At 47.4% G+C, this 22,143-nt stretch overlaps 1 protein-coding gene across 2 annotated transcripts in view; it reads right to left on the bottom strand.

Moving 5' to 3' along the window:
- Positions 1 to 19,111, bottom strand: part of CRMP1 (collapsin response mediator protein 1) — a 38,353-nt gene extending 19,242 nt beyond the window's left edge. The window contains exons 1-5 of one of the 2 annotated variants that reach the window (XM_081209320.1): positions 18,683 to 19,111; positions 11,682 to 11,770; positions 6,024 to 6,208; positions 1,651 to 1,815; positions 1 to 62 (exon numbers count right to left, since the gene is read on the bottom strand). In XM_081209320.1, coding sequence (XP_081065446.1) covers positions 1 to 62; positions 1,651 to 1,815; positions 6,024 to 6,208; positions 11,682 to 11,770; positions 18,683 to 19,063 — 882 coding nt within the window. In that variant the 5' untranslated portion in view covers positions 19,064 to 19,111. Of the gene's footprint in view, positions 63 to 1,650; positions 1,816 to 6,023; positions 6,209 to 11,681; positions 11,771 to 15,294; positions 15,456 to 18,682 lie in introns of those variants that run through there. The other variant, XM_081209321.1, reaches the window with a different exon arrangement.
- Between the last annotated feature and the right edge of the window lie 3,032 nt (positions 19,112 to 22,143).

Genomic DNA, 22,143 nt, shown 5'->3' with positions numbered 1-22,143 from the left:
CTGGCTGTCAGTCATTTGGTAGAGATCTTTGTAGACCATGTAGACTTGAAAAGAATTAACACCTATTTACAGGGGGAAAAGTATTCAGAATAAAGCGAATGTGCATTTTTTTAGCATTCTGAAACAGTTACCTTCATAAATATTCATATTAGTACTGTTTATGTTAAAACAGTTTTAATTTATTTTTTATTACTTGTTTAAAATCTTTCTCTGTTACCTCCCATATCATCTCAAAGTTGTATACAATATTTAAAAATATATCAAACATTAAAATACAGAAGGATAATGCAAATGAAAATATAAGGCAGTGTTAAAAATATGATACATTCAGGTCAAGCACCAGTGAATGCTGGGAGCACAGCTGTTTTTTTGGGTTTTTTAAAGGCAGGGAAGGTGGATGCATTGTGCAGATGCCGCCACAGAAAATACGATGACAGATGCACAAATGGCTACTTCTATTTTAAGCTTAATAGTCCAACTAGTTCACTTTCTGCTTGCAAAGTCAAGTTAATGATCAGATCCTGTTAAGAGCGCAAGCTTCTGGCAGAAAATAAAAATGCTAGTTACGTGCAGCTGTCTTTTAAGAAAGTGTTGTCTCCGCTTTTATTTCACAGTTCTTTTTCCTGATTCACAAAGTGTTCAGTGGCTTAGCCCAGGCATAGACCACCACTAGACCACAAGCCAAATTTTATTATTATTATTATTATTATTATTATTAACCCAGCCACTCTGGGCAACTTCCAACAAAGATTGGAAAAATACATTAAAATGCCACACATTAAAAACTTCCCTAAACAAGACTGCCTTCAGATGTCTTCTAAATGTCAGGTAGTTGTTTATCTCTTTGACATCTGATGGGAGGGCGTTCCACAGGGCGGGTGCCACCACCGAGAAGGCCCTCTGCCTGGTTCCCTGGAACCTCACTTCTTGCAGAGAGGGAACCACCAGAAGGCCCTCGGCGCTGGACCTCAGTGTCCAGGCAGAACGATGGGGGTGGAGACGCTCCTTCAGGAAGAGCTGTCAGACACCAGACTTAAGAGGATGGTATACTGAGTTACGGAGAGAAGCAGTGTTAAGTGAATGAACTTGGGCTTTATGAGTGCAACAAGCTATTTGTAAAAATACCATGTTTGAGAATGAATGGAATTTTTAAATAAGTTTTTGGAATGCAAAAACAGGATAGACGGTGATACAAGAGACAGGGAGCACAGAGATGTGTATCCAAGGGTACTAAAGGAGCTTGCAGATGTGATCTTCAAGAATTCTTGGAGCAGGTGAGGTCCCTGAGGACTGGAAGAGGACAAATATTGTCCTCATCTCCAAAAAGGGGGTGGGGAGAAGATACATGTAACTACTGACCGATCAACTTGACATCAATACCAGGAATGTCCTAGAACATATAATTAAACAGTCTGCAAGAACTTATAAAAGGATGCTGTGATTAGTAAGACCCAGCATGGGTTTCTCAAAAACAAATCATGCCAGAAAAAAAATCTAATTTATTTATTTCTTTTATAGAATTGCAAGCTTGGTAGATCAGGGGAATGCTGTGGACGTTGTGTATCATGATTTCAGTAAGGTTTTTGACAATGTCCCCCATATTTTTACTTTTATCTCTTCATCTGACTATTCTGCTAGACTGTTACTAACCTTTATCTTGTACCAGGATATCCAGCTCTTCCCTGATTCCATCATACCAGTTGGTGATATCCACATGGAGAGAGTAATCGCAACAGGATTTGGTGTCTGCTGCCTCGTGCCACTTCTCAAAGGAGGTTAATAGACTGGAGCTGGGTTCAGGAAGTACATGGTCAACTGAAATGAGGATGAAGTGTTTGTTAATAGGCAAATAAAGTTCAGTCCACATTTTACCTACAGATGCAATAGTACATGAAACAAAACAGGTCCTGAAACCTCTTGTTTCATTGCCACGCTGTTTTTGAAGGGCTTTAATAATAATAATAATAATAATAATAATAATAATAATAATAATAATAATTTATTTATACCCCGCCCATCTGGCTGAGTTTCTCCAGCCACTCTGGGCGGCTCCCAATCAAATGTTAAAAACAATACAGCATTAGATATTAAAAACTTCCCTAAACAGGGCTGCCTTCAGATGGCTTTTAAAGATAGGATAACTGCTTATTTCCTTCACATCTGAAGGGAGGGCGTTCCACAGGGTGGGCGCCACTACCGAGAAGGCCCTCTGTCTGGTTCCCTGTAACCTCACTTCTCGCAATGAGGGAACTGCCAGAAGGCCCTCGGCACTGGACCTCAGTGTCCGGGCTGGACGATGGGGGTGGAGACGCTCCTTCAGGTATACTGGACTGAGGCCGTTTAGGGCTTTAAAGGTCAGCACCGACACTTTGAATTGTGCTCGGAAACGTACTGGGAACCAATGCAGATCTCTCAGGACTGGTGTTATGTGGTCCCGGCGGCCACTCCCAGTCACCAGTCTAGCTGCCGCATTCTGGATTAATTGCAGTTTCCGGGTCACCTTCAAAGGTAGCCCCATGTAGAGTGTATTGCAGTAGTCCAAGTGGGAGATAACTAGAGCATGCACCACTCTGGCGAGACAGTCAGCGGGCAGGTAGGGTCTTAGTCTGCGTACCAGGTGGAGCTGGTAGACAGCTGCCCTGGACACAGAATTGACCTGTGCCTCCATGGACAGATGTGAGTCCAGAATGACTCCCAGGCTGCGCACCTGGTCCTTCAGGGGCACAGTTACCCCATTCAGGACCAGGGAATGCCCCACACCAGCCCGCCCCCTGTCCCCCAAAAACAGTACTTCTGTCTTGTCAGGATTCAACCTCAATCTGTTAGCTGCCATCCATCCTCCAACCGCCTCTAGTTGTTTCTCTGTGCAAGGAAGAACTATTTCAATTAACTTAAGTTTGATCTTGCCTATTTCTTCCGAAAAGCAGGACACTGAGCTGACTAAGCCAGTAAGAATAGGTCATCACCTAAGAAATATGTGCAGCCTTGGCCAATGCACACTTAGGAGTAAGCACCAAAGTGGCCCACGTTGGAAGCAACACCAAGCCATAGGGTTGTTGTTTTTAGCATAACCCCAGCCTGTCTGCATGCCTGAACCCCAGCAGGCACACTAGCCATACAGTGGTGCCCCGCAAGACGAATGCCTCGCAAGACGGAAAACTCGCTAGACGAAAGAGTTTTCCATTTTGGAGGTGCTTCGCAAAACGAATTTCCTATGGGCTTGCTTTGCAAGACGACAATGTCTTGCGAGTTCCTGCTGGTTTCCCCCCCTTCCCCCCCTTTTTCTAAGCCGCTAATCCGCTTATCAGCTGATCCAATCAGCAGATAAACCGCTAAAAGCCGCTAATAGCGCTAATCCGCTAATCCTTCAATGGGCTTGCTTCGCAAGACGAAAAAACCGCTAGACGAAGAGAATCACAGAACGGATTCTTTTCGTCTTGTGAGGCACCACTGTACTATGCTTGAGACAGCAAACTAGGATCATAAATCACAGTTTGTTGTTATGCCCGTTCTGACATCCTGGCTTAATCATAGCTTGTTGTCTTGTTTTGCCCCTGCTGCCCACCCAACTGCCGAGAATAAAATAGCCTGAAAATGAAGCCACTCTCAATGGCACTTTCACACATTGCTCTCTTCTCTCTTCCTAGAAATAGGCTCCTTTTCCCACCTAGCTCCTCACTGACAAATTCTCTCGCCCAGCTTCGCTGTTTAGCTCCACTGCAGTCTTTCAGTTTTTTATATAAATAGACTACACTCATCTAACAAGGGGCATATGCTGAAATAACACCTTTTGCCAATCATTCTCAACAGTTTTGTTTATTTTATTTATTACCTGATTTATATGTTACTTTTTAGGGTGCAACAGCCACTTCAAGACAATGTCCAAAATTTATGACTTAATAATAATAATAATAACAATAACAATAGCAACAACAAGGCATTATACCTGCTTAAAACTGAACAATATCCACTAAAACATTAAAATATTTTTTTAAAGCAACAGCAGATAATAAAAAGACAGAAAATATTTTAGTAGTTTCTTAGACATTTCCAAAGATGGGGACACTCATACTTTCCAAGGGAGACTAACTATAGGGCCACCACCTGAAAGGCCCTGTATCTGGTACCCATCAGACTAATGCAGGGCCTCAGAAGCAGATCTGAAAGCCCAGGAAAGCTCATATAGATGCAAGTGGCCCTTCAGATAACTTGGTACCAGCATTCTTGTTGCTATGTTCTGTACCAACTGGTTTCCTAACAAGTCTTTAAAAATAATCCCATAAGGAGCATATTACAGTGATACAGAGGATGTATCACTGAGCTAAGCTGAAATTTTCTGCACAGGGCCACAGGTAAACCAGCCAAAGCCGGTGTGATCACACACTAAGATGAAATGTAAAGTGTTTTACCGACACTTTATGACACTAAAACTGCTAAGTGGGGTCATACTCAGTTTTGGAGCACATTGTTAGCAGTATCCTGAGGACAGCCAGCTCTGTTTCTCATTTTCATCTTCTGTAGGTGAGGCAGCGGATGTGCTGAACTGTTGCCTGGTCACAAGCGACTGAATGAGGACCAATGGACTGAAGTTTAACCTAGACAAGACTGAGATGCTGCTAGAGAATGGCTCTCCTGTCCAAGTGAGTGCCATGCAGGATGCTCTAGACAGCGTCCTTCTGGATTACTGCAATGTAATTGCACAGGGGTGTCTCTGAAGATGATTCGGAAACTAGGCAGCATCGAATGCACCCACCTGAATTGCTAAGAGGTTTAGGGCAAATGGATCACGTGGCACCGGCCCTTGACTCAGCTGCAGTGGCTGCCTGTTCATTTCCAAGTCCCATTCAAAGTGGTGATGTAACCTTAAATCTCTATATGGCTCAGAGCCCCAATATCTTTTCAAACCCCACTCATGATTTGATCCTACCCAGACACTCTGGTTTTCGTACAGGGCCCTTCTCTGGGTGCTCCTCTCATGGAAGTTTGGAAAACTCTCCCCAGTGAGATCCACCCTGCTCCATCACTTAACACCGTCCCTAAGCTAAGTAAAAACTTACCTATTCTCCCAGGCATTGGGTGGATAATGATTTTTATTATTATTATTATTATTACTACTACCGGTGGCGACCATTTTCGGGGCTTCCAATTGACGCATGATCACCGATGCACGGGTCCTTTCAGAGACCCAGAAGGTGGCAAAACGAGGGCAGAACGGGGAGAAAGGGGGTGGGGCATAACGGGGCAGGGCACTCTTATACACTCTCTGCCAACGCATGTGGGGGCTGGGAATGGAACCCCCGTGCGAAATGGTCGCTGCCTGTTTTATTTTGCTGTCTATTGATAGAATGCTTTTGCTCATAGCTGTCAACTTTCAGATTTGAAAATAAGGGATCAGCAGCCTCGAAAATGGGGATCAGCAGCCTCACCTGTCCCAGGGACAGTCCACGGGATATCTAACAATCTGGGATAGAAGTGGAAAGCAGTGGGAAACGGCGTTAGAATAAGGAAATTTCCCACAAAAAAGGGAAGGTTGACAGCCATGCTTTTGCTGCTGTTTCAATAGATTTCTTTTATAAATTATTTCCTTCCTTCCTTCCCAGCCTTTCACCCTATGGTCCAAGGGCAGGTATGGTTACCATTATATTACACTGTCCTTTTTCAGGGGGTTTTGCCATTCTTTCAGCTTTCAATTTTTTTAAGTCACTTGGAGACTTATGTGGTAAGGAACTAATAAACTGAAATAATAACAACAATAACAACAACAACAACAACAACAACAACAATATATTCAGATAAAAATCTAATGTTTTCATTCACCAGCAGTTTGTTTTCCTTCAGTCTCGATAACCCATTTGCACATATCATCACAGCCACTGAAGCTTCAGCTATTACTATCTTTAATGGGGAGAAAGGTCTGGACTTGCTTGTTTGCTCTCCTGTGCCATATGAAACTAAACCTTTCTCTAATGCTTCTATGAATGGGACACATCCATTATGAAGTGCTGAGCATTTCCAGTACTTACTGATCATGGTAGAGCCTCCTCCTAGAGCTGCCTTTGTGCCATGATAGAAATCATCAATAGCCATCATGCCTTGATAGGGCTTCTGCAGGTAAGTATTGACATCGATGCCTCCAGGAATAACCATAAGCCCATTCGTCTCAATGGTCTTCACTCCACCAGGAACAATCAAATTCTCTCCTATTTGTCTGACAAAAAGGAAGAAGGGCTATTATGGTTCTTTTGTCTAGAAACATTAACAACAATCTTGAAGGTTTCAAATATAAACCTCAACTTCAGTGGAATCATGTACATATTAGGGTCTAAGATGTGATTATACAGCATCCTGCATCCCAATAGATCTCACTGCATTTTTGCATGCATTTTGCAACCATAGATCCTGCAAATGAAAGTTTAGCTACAGTATCTCATGGGCTGGTCTTTACGCTGCTTAGAATTCCTACAAACTGCTTGTGTCATATACTGTAGCTTTCCTTACAGCACAGTGAAGCTATTACTATGTCCACCAACAGAAAGAATATCACAGCCAGCCCAAACCTGACTTCCAGTTCCAAAACATGCAAATCATAACACAAATGTTGGCAATGGAAGAATGGTGCAAATTGCCCATGCCTTTGTGAAGTTCGATTAACTATTTGGGTTGTATAGTTCTTCTGATAATATAATTGATTAAAGTTGTCAGTTGCTTCTTGCAAACCTCTCTCCCACTGTCCCTCTAATACCCCAAATGGGCTCATAGAAGAATCACAGAATCACAGGATTATTAATCACAGTTAGAAGGGATCTCAAGGGTCATGTAGTCCAACCCTCTGCAATGCAGGAATCATGAACATTCTTAAGATGTATCAGAACTTAGAAGCTAGAGCTAAAGGTAGACCCTGGAACCCCATGGACACAGTTGCCCGTATGCAGTGCTACACAGCTGTGGGGTGGCTGATCAGGCTTCAGCCATGCCAACTAAACATTTAGAGATGTGGTTCCCGACTGGTGGCCTGCGAACCTCAGGGATAACCCACCCAGGGAGTCTGTGACACCATCCACATAACAAAAACTGCCACAGATATCTCAAAAATTTCAAAAGGAGGGAGTCTGTGGCTTGGCTTTTGAAAAACAGTAAGTGCACAGTACTTAGCTAATTGTGAACCACTGATTTAGAGAACGAATAAATTAAATTTCATTTATCTTATTTAACAGAATTTATCTACTGCTTAATTTTAAGAAAACATCTAAGAGGTTTACAAAAATCCAGCCCAGTCATTCCACACACATGAAACAGCCTCCACATTCTTCTGAGCATCACTGCATCAATGCAGTTTACATATAAATTGGGTCAATACCAAATACTGCAAATTTTGCTAAGTGGAAGGCTAGTTTGGCTGGAGATCTCACACTAAAGCACTAAAGGGTTTTTTCTGGAAAAATTCATACTGAAAAGATTTATGGAAAATTACACTAATCTGCAAAAAAACAAAAACAAAACAGTTTTGCATCAGAAAAGTTACTGGTGCCTTAGAAGGTGATTTAATTTAGTATGTTTATTTACCTGTATTTGTTTCTGTTCACTAACAACCTTGAAGCTTCCAAGCTTGCCTAAGATTGTATCTGCAATGGGCATTGTGACTAATGAACATATGAAATGGAAAACTTTCCACAGAATCCAGGACTGTGGCTTGTATCACTCCAGACACCCCATGAGCTGCAACCAAAACTATTTTTTGGGTTTACAGCTCATCCTTTACCTGGAGCAAGACAAACCATGAGCCTCAATTCAGACAGCAACCTAAACAAACCATGGCTTAGCTCCCAGTGGTGCAACAGCAGGAGCAGCAAAGGCCTTACATATGAACCTGCTTATAGTATACTTCCTCAGGGGAAGCGCTATAGCCAACCATGAATACTAGAATTGATTTGCCCGCCTGCAGTTGACTTATGTTTATAAAATGCAATAGCTTCCTCAGTTTAAGATAAAGTGAATGAGAAATTCTAATATCAAAGCATATGAATGTCATGTCCCTCACATTCTATATTGAAGTTGAATCCTGACAAGACAGAAGTACTGTTTTTGGGGGACAGGGGGCGGGCTGGTGTGGAGGACTCCCTGGTCCTGAATGGGGTAACTGTGCCCCTGAAGGACCAGGTGCGTAGCCTGGGAGTCATTTTGGACTCACAGCTGTCCATGGAGGCACAGGTCAATTCTGTATCCAGGGCAGCTGTCTACCAACTCCACCTGGTACGCAGGCTGAGACCCTACCTGCCCGCTGACTGTCTGGCCAGAGTGGTGCATGCTCTAGTTATCTCCCGCTTGGACTACTGCAATGCGCTCTACGTGGGGCTACCTTTGAAGGTGACTCGGAAACTACAGCTAATCCAGAATGCGGCAGCTAGACTGGTGACTGGGGGCGGCCGCCGAGACCACATAACACCGGTCTTGAAAGACCTACATTGGCTCCCAGTACGTTTCCGAGCACAATTCAAAGTGTTGGTGTTGACCTTTAAAGCCCTAAACGGCTTCGGCCCAGTATACCTGAAGGAGCGTCTCCACCCCCATCGTTCTGCCCGGACACTGAGGTCCAACGCCGAGGGCCTTCTGGCGGTTCCCTCATTGCGAGAAGCGAAGCTACAGGGAACCAGGCAGAGGGCCTTTTCGGTGGTGGCGCCCGCCCTGTGGAATGCCCTCCCATCGGATGTCAAGGTGATGGACAACTACCTGACATTCAGAAGACATCTTAAGGCAGCCCTATTCAGGGAAGCTTTTAATGTATGATATTTTAGTGTTTTTTGGTTTCTGTGGAAGCCGCCCAGAGTGGCTGGGGAAACCCAGCCAGATGGGCGGGGTACAAATAATAAATTATTATTATTATTATTATTATTAGTCTGTTGCAGAAAAAAACACAAGTCAGGACTTACAAATTTATGTGGCATAAGCTTTCATGGGCTTAAGCTCACTTCAGCAGAGCTACATAAAGTGTTAATCCTCAAGAGGCATATATACAAACACCCAGTTATACATAAAGCACACACATGTGCAGATAGAAGAAATATGAAGGGAATGGGCCTGAGGGTGGCAGACCTTGTTGTTACAAAACCACTCCAAGAGGCCCAGCAATGTGTGTGTCACATTACTATGCAGAGCACAAATGAAACAAGATCCATTCAGAAGATTGCAGGAGAACTTCATCTGCGAATTTACAAATTACTATTATGTGTTAATGCGAATTGAAGTTAATCATTGTAGCTGCGGTATAAGGGATTTTATCAAGAATGGATTGTCTTTGGTTTAAGCAATAGTTTGGGGGCAGAATTAAAGGGAATCAGACCCTGAAGTACAGCATATGGGAAGCCATACAAAATTGGTCAGTGATGGCCATACTTGGCCCTTCAGCTGTTTTGGGACTACAACTCCCATCATTCCTAGCTAACAGGACCAGTGGTGAAGGATGATGGGAACTGTAGTCCCAAAACAGCTGGAGGGCCAAGTTTGGCCATCACTGGGCCATGTAATTGAGTTGTATCTGAATTGGTATTGTAATTTGGTATTAATATATTTTGGTGCATACTGGATTTCTGTAATTGAAAATTAATAAAATTTATTTAACAAAAAAGAAGATTGCGACCCACTCCAAACCAGTAATAAACTGGACCACAGCAAAGAAGTTTTTTTTGGGGGGGGGGGGAGAATTCTATACCTCTTGCAATTTCTTACTTTATTTTCTGCTATTTTTCTGATGAACAACCCCTTCCCCAACACACACCAAGGTATATCTAGTTTGGCCATCATAGTGTCAAATCTATATCCAAATCAGTAGTTTCACATGAGGACATCCTTTTAAAACAGCTAAGCCCCTTCTATGTTTGATGGAAATTCTTTGACTGGAAGTACATGCTTGCCTAACAGCTTTTATGCTATGATTTCTACACTATACTAAGGGCATGTGCCCCCCACCAGAGGTTGTGCTACTTCTGGGTAGTTTGTCCACCTTTGGTCCTCACCCTGCACCCTTTCACGTGCGCCTCCTGTAAGCTGTTAGCATGTGACAGTGGCCACACTCCGGGAAACGGCTTTGACTACCCAGCTAAACCAGGGCAGCCAGTTGGTCTCAAACCCATTGAGTTAGAGACTTCCCCTTGCATGCAAAGACAGGCTCCAGTGGATGGGGTGGACAAGACCAATGGTGGGTTTCAATGGTCAAGAAAGTGGGTTTTGCGTGCACTATAGGGGGAAATGGGGGGAGGGGCAGATGACGCTCATCAACCTGGGAAGGTAGCCCACTTAGGAGAAGGAATACTCTGACCCTAAACCTCTGGTGCCTTGTGGGAAATCTTCAGGAGAAGAAAAGCCTAAGAAGGTTTGTTGTTGTTTAGTCATTTAGTCGTGTCTGACTCTTCGTGACCCCATGGACCAGAGCATGCCAGGCATTCCTGCCTTCCACTGGCTCCCGCAGTTTGGTCAAACTCATGCTGGTAGCTTCAAGAACACTGTCCAACCATCTCGTCCTTTCTCATCCCCTTCTCCTTGTGCCCTCCATCTTTCCCAACATCAGGGTCTTTTCCAGGGAGTCTTCTCTTCTCATGAGGTGGCCAAAGTATTGGAGCCTCTGCTTCAGGATCTGTCCTTCCAGTGAGCACTCAGGGCTGATTTCCTTCAGAATGGAGAGGTTTGATCTTCTTGCAGTCCATGGGACTCTCAAGAGTCTCCTCCAGCACCATAATTCAAAAGCATCCATTCTTCCGCGATCAGCCTTCTTTATGGTCCAGCTCTCGTTTCCATACATCACTACTGGGAATACCATAGCTTTAACTATACGGACCTTTGTTGGCAAGCAGATGTCTCTGCTTTTTAAGATGCTGGCTAGGTTTGTCAGGTTTTTTCCATACACAAATCCAGAAAGGAGTCCCTAAGATGGTTGGTGGCGCCTTGAACTCCTCCTTCCAGCAACTCCTGCAGCCCAGCTGAAGCCAAACTGTTCTGCGTTCCTTAGGACCACATTAGCGAGGATGAAAAGGAGATCTTGTCCTCTGGGCAGCCCAGGACTTCGATATACACTGCCCAGGCTTGCGTCCCAGGGAGGTCACTTTGGTGCTCCTAACACAGCGGTTTACACACTCCAATGTCTCTCAAGACAGATGGATGCCTATAACTAAGGGCATGTTCACTTACCACTGTGCTCCCACTGAAAGTTTTTTAAGTAACATTCACATGGCACCTTGCTCAAGCCAGCTTCAATCTAACTAAAAAACTGGATGCAGAAGAAGTGGTTAATGTGGACAAATCCTGACACCCATCAAACATGCGCAGATGAGCAACCTGCGCAGATGACAAAATAGGAGTTTGGGAGGGCAGGTGTTGCAGGGGCAGAGAAACCAAAAAGTTCATGTCTGTTGGGTGAAGACATTCCCCCCCCCTTCTAATGTTAACAACGCTGTGAAATGCAGTTTGAAACACAGAAGGGGTGTATGTTTGACCTTGCTAATGTGAACATACCCCAAATAGAAACTTTGGGCTGGAATCAATCCAGTCTACTGATATCAGAAAAGACTGGATGGGGAGTCTGTAGCTTTGACTATAGATAAGATATGTTAAATAGGCAAGTACACCATAATGTTGCTAGCAACTCTTGCATCACCAAACATACACAGAAAGTTCAAAGTTTTAAAACTAACTTTATCAGCCCATCTTCCAGGTAAACATCTGCATAGAAGGAGTGGTCATCATTAATAATCCGTCCACCTTTAATGAGCAGGCGTTCACTCTGAAAGGGGGAAAGGAGAAAAAGAATTAGGTCCAATAGCTTACTTAAAAACATGTAGTTAACCATCAACAGCACAAGGTCTTAAGAGAACTGCAGTAGGATCTTCATGTACAATATCACTGCTGTAATTCTAGATTAGGATATCTGTTCTCAGGTCATATTTCCTGCTACTTAAAGTCAACTTCTTTACATCTAAAAACTCCAAAGTTTTTAGCCACCTAATGTGTCTCTGGTAACTTGTGAGAAATAAGTTCTGAAATGTTCAACATTATCTCCAACCAAGCAGATACCAACACAATTAGCACCCCTTTCTCAACATTGAAATGGACTACGGCTGCTCTTCTTAGCAGTGTGCCAGGAACCTTCACAGACTGCCTTTTTTTTAGCAGGACCAGCACCAGTTCATCACCAAAGGAGATATCAGTGCAGAGCAGGGGTGTGGGGCTTGTGTGATGGTGGGTGGCCCTGGCTAAATCCTCTTCTTTGCCCAGTTCCACCTTCGAGCTAACAGTTATTTTCTATTCCAGAAAACATTCTCCCAGTAGAGATCTTTTAGAACCCATTACCAAACCCAAAAGTGGCCAGTGTATTTGCTGAATGTATTAATTTTTCTTATTCTGTATCCAAGAGGTATGATCCCCTAGCCTCTCTAACGGATGCTTCTGAAAATTAGGTGATTATAAGACACCATGTTTTACTTTAATAGTGAAAAACTCCTGGTCAGTTAAAACCATTTCTTTGATATCCTTTTTATTTTCCAAAAGTTAGTTTGGTCAGAGGGTCTACTACATTTTTCCGACTGACTGTCCAACCAGAAACACTTTCAATATTTGATTATTAGGAGTTTTCAACCAGGTTATGTGTGAGCATCTCTACAACAGACAATCCCGTCCTGCAAATACTTTTTTTTTTGCTTCCTAAATTTTGTTATTGGGTGTTCAAATAGGCAAGGTAAGCTTTGCAATCACTGAGTTGCTAAACCAAAGTACAACTCTCTGCAAGAATTTGGCTCCAATTTGTAACTGGGCAACAACAAAAAATTCCAGCCAACCTTTAAACTTAAAATAAGCCTTGATCATTTTGCTTATAATGTGTGCTAGAAATATGGTATGTTAACAAGTTTCGTGTATTTACATTTAGCATTGGACAGGATAAAGAGCCTCTGTTTGAATTTTCAGATACTGATGAAGCTATTATAAGAAAGCTATATGAATTTGTTAATTATATTCTAAAATGGGTAACAGAAACAGTTCATATAATTGTCCTGTATGAGTTAGCCTTTTTCCTGAAAAACTCCAACCACCCTGTGGCTCAAAAATGAGCATATACCCACAGAGGTGTGTTGTAATGTAGCTTTTGAAGGCGTGGGGAACCTGGCAGGAAAAACAGGGCAACTCTGTTTCCCTGACTCCTAGACTGCAGCCGCAGAGAAACAGAAGTTAAGGCTGAGGAGCAGTTAAACTCAGAGAGTCCACAAGCTTTAAGTCAGGGTGAGGACCAATGGACCCTCCAGATGATCTTAGTGTACCACCTTGGTTCCTGGACCTGCTCCTGCATCTGGACTAGCTGTCTAGCGTGAAGACTTTCAGCTGGTGAAGGCTTTCTTGACACAGAAATAAACAGCAGGGGGAAGTTTGCCGACTAAAAGCTTGTGCATTAAAGAGACATGAGCAGGTGCATTAAAATAAACCAAGCTGCTCCAGCGACCCTGCCTTTCCCCCTGTGCTTCAGATTCACATGTTTCATCAAGAGGGTGTGATTAGAACCCCTTCGTTTGTCTCACCTCCCTTTCCACCTAATTGGTTTGTTCAAAATATTTTTTCTGTCAGTGAAAAGTAACTGTCATGTAAACAGTTTGTGTTCTTTTGAGTGGCTGCTGGGAGTTAGCACTCACCTGGTCCCTGGCTCTAAACTGTATTCACTCCTTCTGGTGCCTAGGGGGGTTCACCTCCAAAAGCCCCACAAGGAACGAGTCTGTTCAATGGCCACAAAATGCCAAATGTCTGTTGGGGGCAAGAGGAGGGGGGTTGAAATATTGCCCAGTTTGGTGCTGGTGGGGTTGAATGTCCTCCAAATACTGAGAATTGCTGCTTTAATATCACTAGACAGTTCTAAGATTCTTGCATCTTCCTTAAGCTCCCGGCAACTTGCTGAACTAACCCCTAATGAAATTTGTCCCTTGACCCAACTATCCCTTACTTAATGTTGTGATCAGGGTTGCAATCAAGAATTTCACCTAACATGCAATTTGAAACAGGTTGGGAGGTTCGTCAGATTTCAGAGGGGGAACTAATCAATGTTTTGGGGAAACAGACAGTCCACACATCTGCACATTACAACCAGTTGCTGCCACAAGGAAAGTTAAAGCAAACATTAAGGTTTATTCCTAAGCTATAAATCTGAGAGGTTTTCATGAAACCTTGAGAAGTCTAGCAAGATTCTTAACAAAATAGATTTGCACAACCCTGAGTGTCTGGATAAACGGGTGGAGTCTCAAAGAGAAACAAGCACATTCTTTATTGCTTAAAATAAATCCTGTGAACTGCCCTGAGACCTATGGGTATGGGTGGTATATAAATTTTATAATAATAATATCCAGGTGGATTCCTGGTTGCTCCCAGCAATACTTGGATTTTCAGAGGGAAACTTGTGGGCAGCCACAGCTTCTCCATTTCCATGTGGTGCTAGAGCGACATCGCGCTGTATCACATCCCTATGTTTCTATCTGTGAATAGTACACAATGCGCCACCTGCCACCCTAGAGCAGGCAGGCTTTTGTGCACTTCACAATTTCCTATGCGGCAGCATTTCTTCCTTCTCTGTGTTGCCCTTTGAAGGAAATCCAAACATGCGGCCCTGATCACACTTACAGGGAGTGAGCCCCGTTGAACACAATGGGACTGGCTTCCAAGGAAGCATGTGGCAGGATTATGCCGCGCACCTTTTGACAGCCTCGTGGCAATTGGCGGAGGCCTGCGCCGGCGCTGCGCGAGGAAGCACCTAGCTCCCGTTTCCCTTTATCGCGGCTGGCTCCGGCCCGTGGGGGGTGGGCGCCGAGGGACGCGCCCCCAATGCCTTTTGCATGGGGCGATGTGGGGCTGGCTGCTCCGCTTCGGAAAACCCAGGGCGCCTCCACGATGGACATCCAAGCTCCCTCGGAGCTCTTAGCCGCGCTGCTTCTGTCATTAAGCCCCCTTGGGAAACCCCGCCTGGGATCCTATGCTGGAGACACCCGCCCCGCTCCCCCCCCCCGCCTGGTGGGGGCTCAGCCTGGCGGGGGCGGCTGCCCCCTTGCCCGGGCGCCCTGCAGGCGCGCGCCCGGCTCCCCGCGCTCTTTTGTTCTGCTTGGCCCGCCGGGCTCCGCGCCTCTGCAGCCAGGAAGGGGCGCTGCTGCCCCGTCGCGGCCCCAGGGGACGCCCGCCCACCCTCAGGGCGGCACACGCGGCGTTGGCCCCCTGGGCGACCCCCCCCCCAGCGGACAAAGGGAGTCTTCCGCGCGCGGAGGGGCCGCGCCTGCTGCTCACCGTGAGGCGCGGGATGCTCTTTTTGCCTTGGTGGCCAGACATGCCTCCGGCTGCGGAGAGGGGCGCGCCCGGCGGCGGCGGCGGCGGCACAACAAAGCGCGGCGGCGGCGCCGGCCGAGGAGTCGCCAGGCAGGCAGGCAGGAGGGGCGCGGCGGATCGAGGGAGAGGCTCCCCCCCCCCCGGGACTGGGCGAGGACGAGCTCCGTCTAGAGGCGGCTGCGGGGGCTGCAGCTGCCAAGGCCGCTTCCCCACCCAGGAAGCGCCTCCTCGGAGCCGGCCTGCCTGCCTCTCGCGCCGGAAAACGCCGCCTCCCGCTCGGCCCCCGGCCGGGGAAAAGGGCCCCGGGAGGGCCTGGCCCAGAGTGGGCGCCGCCATTGTGTCCCAGCCCGCCAAGAGTCCTGTCAGGTGCAGGACGGCGCCCGCCCGGAATCCTTCCGCTGCAGAGGAAGGAAGCGCCCTTTGCCCGAGAGGGGGAAATGGTCACGGCACGGGGGCCCCGGAGGCGAACCCCAAAATGGCGCCTCCCCGCCAGGGAAGAAGAGGTGCGCGAAGAGCTTCATCGGGAACAAGCGGGGGAGGGGAAGAAGAAAGACCAGCTTCAGGATCTGCTAGATCTGACTTCGGGGTGGGCCGGCCCTGCAAGGTGGGGAAGAGGCTGGTGCTATTCTTAGCTTCTGTCATCATCACCCCATATTGTTCTGGGGTGCTTCACATCCCCGCGAAACCAGTTTGACCAGACATTGGACTGGAGGGGAAATCAGAGGCAGAGGTGCCCCCTTCAACCTCCTCAACTGTCTCTGGGCATCCGAAGGAACAGGGCAGCCCCTCGCCTTTTCAGCTGGTCCCACCAAAGGAGAACTAAACAGGCCATCCTCTGTCTGCAAGAGCTTTTAAGCTGCCCTTTTGAGCACACAGAACCAAGTTACTGGAAGGCATATACACACAAATAAAATTCGATATAACTATGAGAACCAAGTAAACTGGCACATGTTTTCAGCAAAACCACATTTCATATGATGGGCAACAACAATGGGGCTGAGGAGACACATGTAACTAGCGTGTATGTGTCATGATGGTTGCAGCTAAACATCCGTTGAGGACTGCTTCTCTATGACTTTCCTAGCAATATGATGCTCACTGATGACAATTTCATATAGGAGGGAGACAAACTCTCTCTCATGCCATTCACTTCTTAAAACACAGTTCTGTGCAGTTTCTAATAGCCAGCTTCAAGACATATCTGAAAATTAGTACTTTGGCCACAGTATTAACTCAGTTCACTTTTTCTTCCTCCCATATTTTCATAGCACCAAGTTGGTTATCTTAAATCTAGAACCCTGATTTTTCTAGGGTTCTAAATCAGGAAAGGGAAAGCGTATATGGACAGAGTAGGGTCCTGCTCCTGAAATTATTGCTCCAACTTGTGGGAGGCAACAAGGGGCCAGAGCTAACATGCCCATCCCTGCTTTCCCTTACTGCCTGAGGGAAGTGGAATGCCCAAACAGAATTATGTTCTTCATTATCCTACGCAAAGGATTGTATCCAGTGCTAGTCCTACTCAGACTACACCCATTCAAGTTGGTGGACATGATTAATTTAGGTCCATTAATTTCAGTGGGTCTGTAATATTGTGAAGAAACAGATCCTGGATATTTAGAGGGTGGATCATGGTGCATTATAATGGCAGGCAAGTCCAACCAGCCTATTTGGTGAGCAGATTATAGGATGTTTGGACTGTTATAAGCTTGGCTAACTGCAGTCACAATGGGTTTCAGTAGGGATAGCGGGAAACATCTTTCCCTTTAATTTCCCGCCTGCCAAGAACAAATTATGGCCTTGAAAAAGTGATACATTTCTGAAGGCTTCAATATCTGGAAGATTTCCAATAATGACCTTGCTCAAAAGGTTTTGCTACAATTTTACATTATTCCCTTTCTCCAGTGTTCATTGCAATGCACAGCTGAAGACATACAGATGTCGGTAGGTCACAAATCACTAGCAAGTTTTCTTGTACAATAATAAAACAATGCCACAGCTTCCATTTCTGCTCAAATCCTTGAAAGACACTTGATTTTTCATTTGGGGGAGGAGATAACTGTAAATATCTGGATGTATATGAATGATATTAGGGTATGTGAACTAACCTTCCCAAGTCTTGCATGCCATGACAACTGAACACTAGATGTTCTTCCTTAACAAAAGGTTACTAGGCAGCCAATCAAGACGGGTTTCTTGATCAGCTCATTAGTCATTGTCCCCCACCCCACCCGCTCGCAACCCCCATAACCAAACTTGACTGAGTGTTTCGATGCTCCAGTGACTCCAAATAGAAATTAGCTAACTGCTCAGCTTTTCTGAAAGAAAGGTCAAGCAGAGCTCAGAGAAGCCATTGCCCATTGATGAGCTCAGAAAAGCTGGAACTGCACAACCAGAACTCCAGATGAAGACTGTCTGACTTTATAGAATTCAAAAATTCTTGAATTTGCAGGGCTTGCAACTGCTTGAGCTACTACCTAAACTGTTAGTCATAGAGGTAAGATACGGTGCTTTAAAAGAGACTGTTCCCCAACACACATGTATGGCAGCCGTGCAGAGATAAGTTGATGTAAGTAATCATGGAAAGGGAAACTGATACTGACACATTTCAGTCACAGGGCATTAATATTCAGAGCATCTGCGCACAAGTTCTTAGCACCTGCATGCACCTCTGACTACCCTAGGTGAGCAGCCTCCACTGAATAGCTTTCTTCCAGACTTGCAAAGGAAGGGGATTGCTGGCTATCGTTGGCTGTAGGCATCCTATCTTCAGAGATAGGAGACTGCAGCTCCGGGGGTGAAGTCAAGACCCTGCATTAGCAGCCCGGAAGCGACCTCCCATTGATGCAAGCCTGGGCAGTGTGTATATGGAGGTCCTGGCTGTCCAGATGGCAAGACCCCCCCCCCTCTAGACCTCTCTGATGTGGTCCATCATTAAGATATGGCTGTTTTGTATTAGTGAGCACTGTGGGTTTTATTGAATTTGCATGCTGAATTGCTTTGACTGTCACTCTGAGACCTTTGGTTATGAGACGACAGCTAGACAGAGAAGCAAATAAAATCAGTATATTCATGACATGCTAGCTAAGGGCCAAGTTACGTTTGATGAGCGGGAGAGAGCGCGATGCCCGCATTTCCCACCGCATTCCTCCTCGAGAGACATCCTTTGCAGCCCCGGAGAACCCAGCCCGCCGCTCCCCGCTCTCCTCCTCGGGCGCTGGCTTGGCTGCTGCTGCTGCCGGCGCTGCCGGGCCTGGCGCGGGTCTCCTCCCCGATTCCGCAGCGAGCCCTGCAGGGGGAGCCGCGACTGGGGCGGGCGGCGCCTGCTGGGCCTGCGGAGCCCCGCGCTTACCTTGCCATTGCGGGCGCCGCGCAGCGGCTCCTTGCCGGCCGGGTAGCGGATCTCGACGCCGGGCGCGCGGGCCTCCCTGTCGCCGCTGGGCGAGCTGACCACCGAGCCCGAGATCTCGCTGACGTCGCTGGCCGTCTCGCTGTAGCTGTCTCCGCCGGCGCCGTCCAGCAGGTCGTGGCGGCTGCCGCTGCGCGGGGTGCGCGAGCCCTTGCGGCCCACGCTGTAGGCGTCGAAGTCGATGGTCTTGTTCTCGTAGGCGCCCTCCACCGAGGCGAACATGCCGCCGTACTTCTGGCGGGGCGTCTGCGCCGTGGTGCCCGGCCGCGCCAGGTAGACCGGCAGGTCGTCCTCCGTGTTCCAGATCCTCTTCCTCTCGGCCATCCTGGCGCCACGGGGCGGGGGCCGCACGCACGGCCCGCGGGGCCCTTCGCGCCTTGCCAGGAGAAGCCGCCCGCCCGCTCGAGCGCTCCTCTTCCCCTGCCCGGACCGACCCTCGCCCGCCCGGAACACGTGAAAGAAAGTACAAAGGACGAGGCGGCGGGGAGGGGGCTGGAGAAGCGGCGCGGACGAATGGGAAGCGGCGAGCCCAGGCGGCGGCGGCGGCGGCGGCGGCGTCAGCAGGGATTGCGGCGCCGCAGCCCGGCCCGGATCGGAGGCGGAAGGTCGCGCGCAGAAGCAGCGCACGCCGAGGGCCGCGCAGCCTGGCGCCCCGAGCCTCGCGTCTCTCCAGTGGAGGGGCTTCCCGGACGCCGAGCGCAAGGCCAGCCAGGCCGGCGCACCTCCAGCCTCCAGGGAGCGGCAGTGGCTGCCCCGGGCGGGCGGGCGGGCGGGAGGAAGGACGGAGGAAGCGGCGGGTCGCCGGCAGCCTCGTGGGGAAGGGGCGGTCTCGGCCCGGCCCCGCCCCTGCGCGCCCAGGGAGCTGTCCGTTCAGCACCACGGAGCAGCCGCCGCCGCCGCCGGGGAGCGAAGGGCCGGCCGAGAAAGAGCTCTGGGTTGCCCAAAGGCAAGGGCGCGCTTCGGGGGGGGGGGGGCGCAAAAGTCACGCCTCTGCAGTGGCTGGGAGCCCGCGGTCTCTCGGCGTTCTCCAGGCCGCTCCTCCGCTCTTGTGGGTCGCTATTAGAAGGGCTAGCGGAGCGCCCAGTAGGGCCTGGAGGGGAGAAAGACGGAGAGAGCCTGCGAGAGTTGCAGGAGGAAAAAGGGGGAAAAGGAAGGAGGGAGGGAGGAGGCAGAAGGGGAAGCAACCAGCGCAGCAAGGAAGGCAGGCGGACTGATCGAGGAGAAAGCGGGCAGGCGAGGCAGAGTAGACCCGACGCTGATGGCTGCGGAACCATGGGTGCCATGCAGCGTGCACGGCCTTGGCACCGAAATTTGTGGGTGCCCACTGCCCAGCCGCTTTATGGGGAATTTTGTGGGTGCTCGGGCACCCAGGGCCCCAGGGCGCTGGCACCCATGCTGCAGAGGAAGTCACGAGCGGAGAACAAGAAGCAAACTGTTCGAGTTTCTGGTCCATGCTCTCCCGGCTTGGGAGGGACGGATATAGATTCTTGCCATTCTGCTTTCTAAACGTGACTATTGACAGTTCTGCAGACTGTATCCCGCAGTCAGATCTAGCTTCGGGTAGGTGGGAATAGCCAATTTTCTTTCAGTCAGTGGCGTAGCGTGGGGGGTGCAGGGGGGGCCGGCCGCACCGGCCGCAACATCTGGGGGTTAGGGTTAGGGGGCGCAAATCCACGGGTTAGGGGGCGCAAATCCACGGGTTAGGGGGCGCAAATTACTTGCCTTGCCCCGGGTGCTGACAACCCACGCTACGCCACTGCTTTCAGTTTTTGATAATCATGCAAAAAATGCAGGCATGTGGATGGAACAAATGAGGGGCAAAACGGTGTCTTCTTCAAATAATAAATTATTAGTTTCCTTTGAAAAATTACTTCATGTCAGCCAGTCTTTTGTATTCTCAGCAGAAACCAATGCATGCTTACTCAGAAGTCAATCTCATTATGTTCAGTTGGGCTTAGCTGCCTTCCCAGGGTCTCTATAAAATTAATCTAAAGATTGAATATTGGAGGCAACTTATCTTACTTATGTGTGGACACTGCAAGGCAGCACACAATGAATACTAGGGCAGGATGGCTTGCTTTGAACTATTTCCAACTATATATATTTTACATTTTATTTCTTTCCATTAATCTGTTGGAGATAAATGTGTTGTACATGATCCTTTCCCCCAAGCATTTTTTCCTCACAACAATCCTGCGAGGAATTGTAGGCTAGACTGTGACACTCTGGTTACAGAACTCTCTCACCAGGAAGGCTTACCTACAGCCATTTTATTATCTTTCACCTTGCCCCCAAATTCTTGCCCTCTAGTACAACCACACCATAGGCGGACATACGATCCAATTTCTGAACATCTCCACTAACACCTTGGGGAAGAATATATTATATTATCTTTTAGGTATTGGATTCGGAAGTGTGCCGATGTTTGAGGAGGCCCTGAACCAGGTGCCTTCAGGGGGCTTCTCTGCCCCTGCCATCCCACTGCTCTCCCTCCGTGCTAGCTGGATGGATGGGAGGCAGGCAGGTGATGGCACAGTTGGCTGGCAGATGCTACACTGGGATAGCTAGCTCCCCTGAAGTTCCAATAGCCTGTCATTTTATTTTTTAAAAATTGCTAATCCCAAGGGAAGAGAGGCAAGGAGATCTGCCTATCAGATGCCAGCTCTGCATGGGGCCATTTGGGTTGAACAGTTCCACTGATTCAATTAAGGCATTTTCATTTACTCGGGGATTTTAATAATTTGCATTTTATGTATTGGAACAATGCTATACTTTAAAAACACTGGGAATAAGTAATATCTGTGTTTCTTAATAGTTGAACGTCATTACTGTTCCTTGTTTTAATTTGCATTGTAAACTGTTCTGGAATAAATACTTTATTTATTGATGTCTCATATTTACCGTATATCCTGCCTCTCCTCCATCACGGAACCCAAGTGCCATACATATGCTTTCCAGCCATAAGATGAAGAGCTGTACATACTTACCTTTAAAAATAATATAAAAAATTGCCTACCTGGTATGAAAGTTGTAGACATTGTGCAACAGGGGGATAGCCAGGAAGGACTAGAAGAACCACTGTGCAGACTTGCATTAGGAATTCTGCCAGGGTGTTATGTATAACCTTGTAAATAAAGTCAACATCATCTGCATGGAGCCTGAATTCAGCAGTCAAGATGCAACAGATAAAACAATAAGGGTCCCCCCTCTCCTAGGTTCATGGCTCAGCAGAGATCTGATTCCAAGTTGAAGTCCAGCCTGCATTCACCACGACTCAGTTTTGCCAATTCAGGAAGCAACCAATTGTTGCAAGAAGAAGAAGAGGAGTTTGGACTTGATATCCCACCTTTCAATCCCCTTAAGGAGTCTCAAAGCGGCTAAGAATCTCCTTTCCCTTTCTCCCC

This window comes from Podarcis bocagei (genome assembly GCF_964188305.1).
Source record: "Podarcis bocagei genome assembly, chromosome: 9".
NCBI lineage: Eukaryota > Metazoa > Chordata > Lepidosauria > Squamata > Lacertidae > Podarcis > Podarcis bocagei.
Note: the sequence above shows the minus strand (reverse complement) of the source record. Positions and strands in the feature narration are given on the sequence as shown.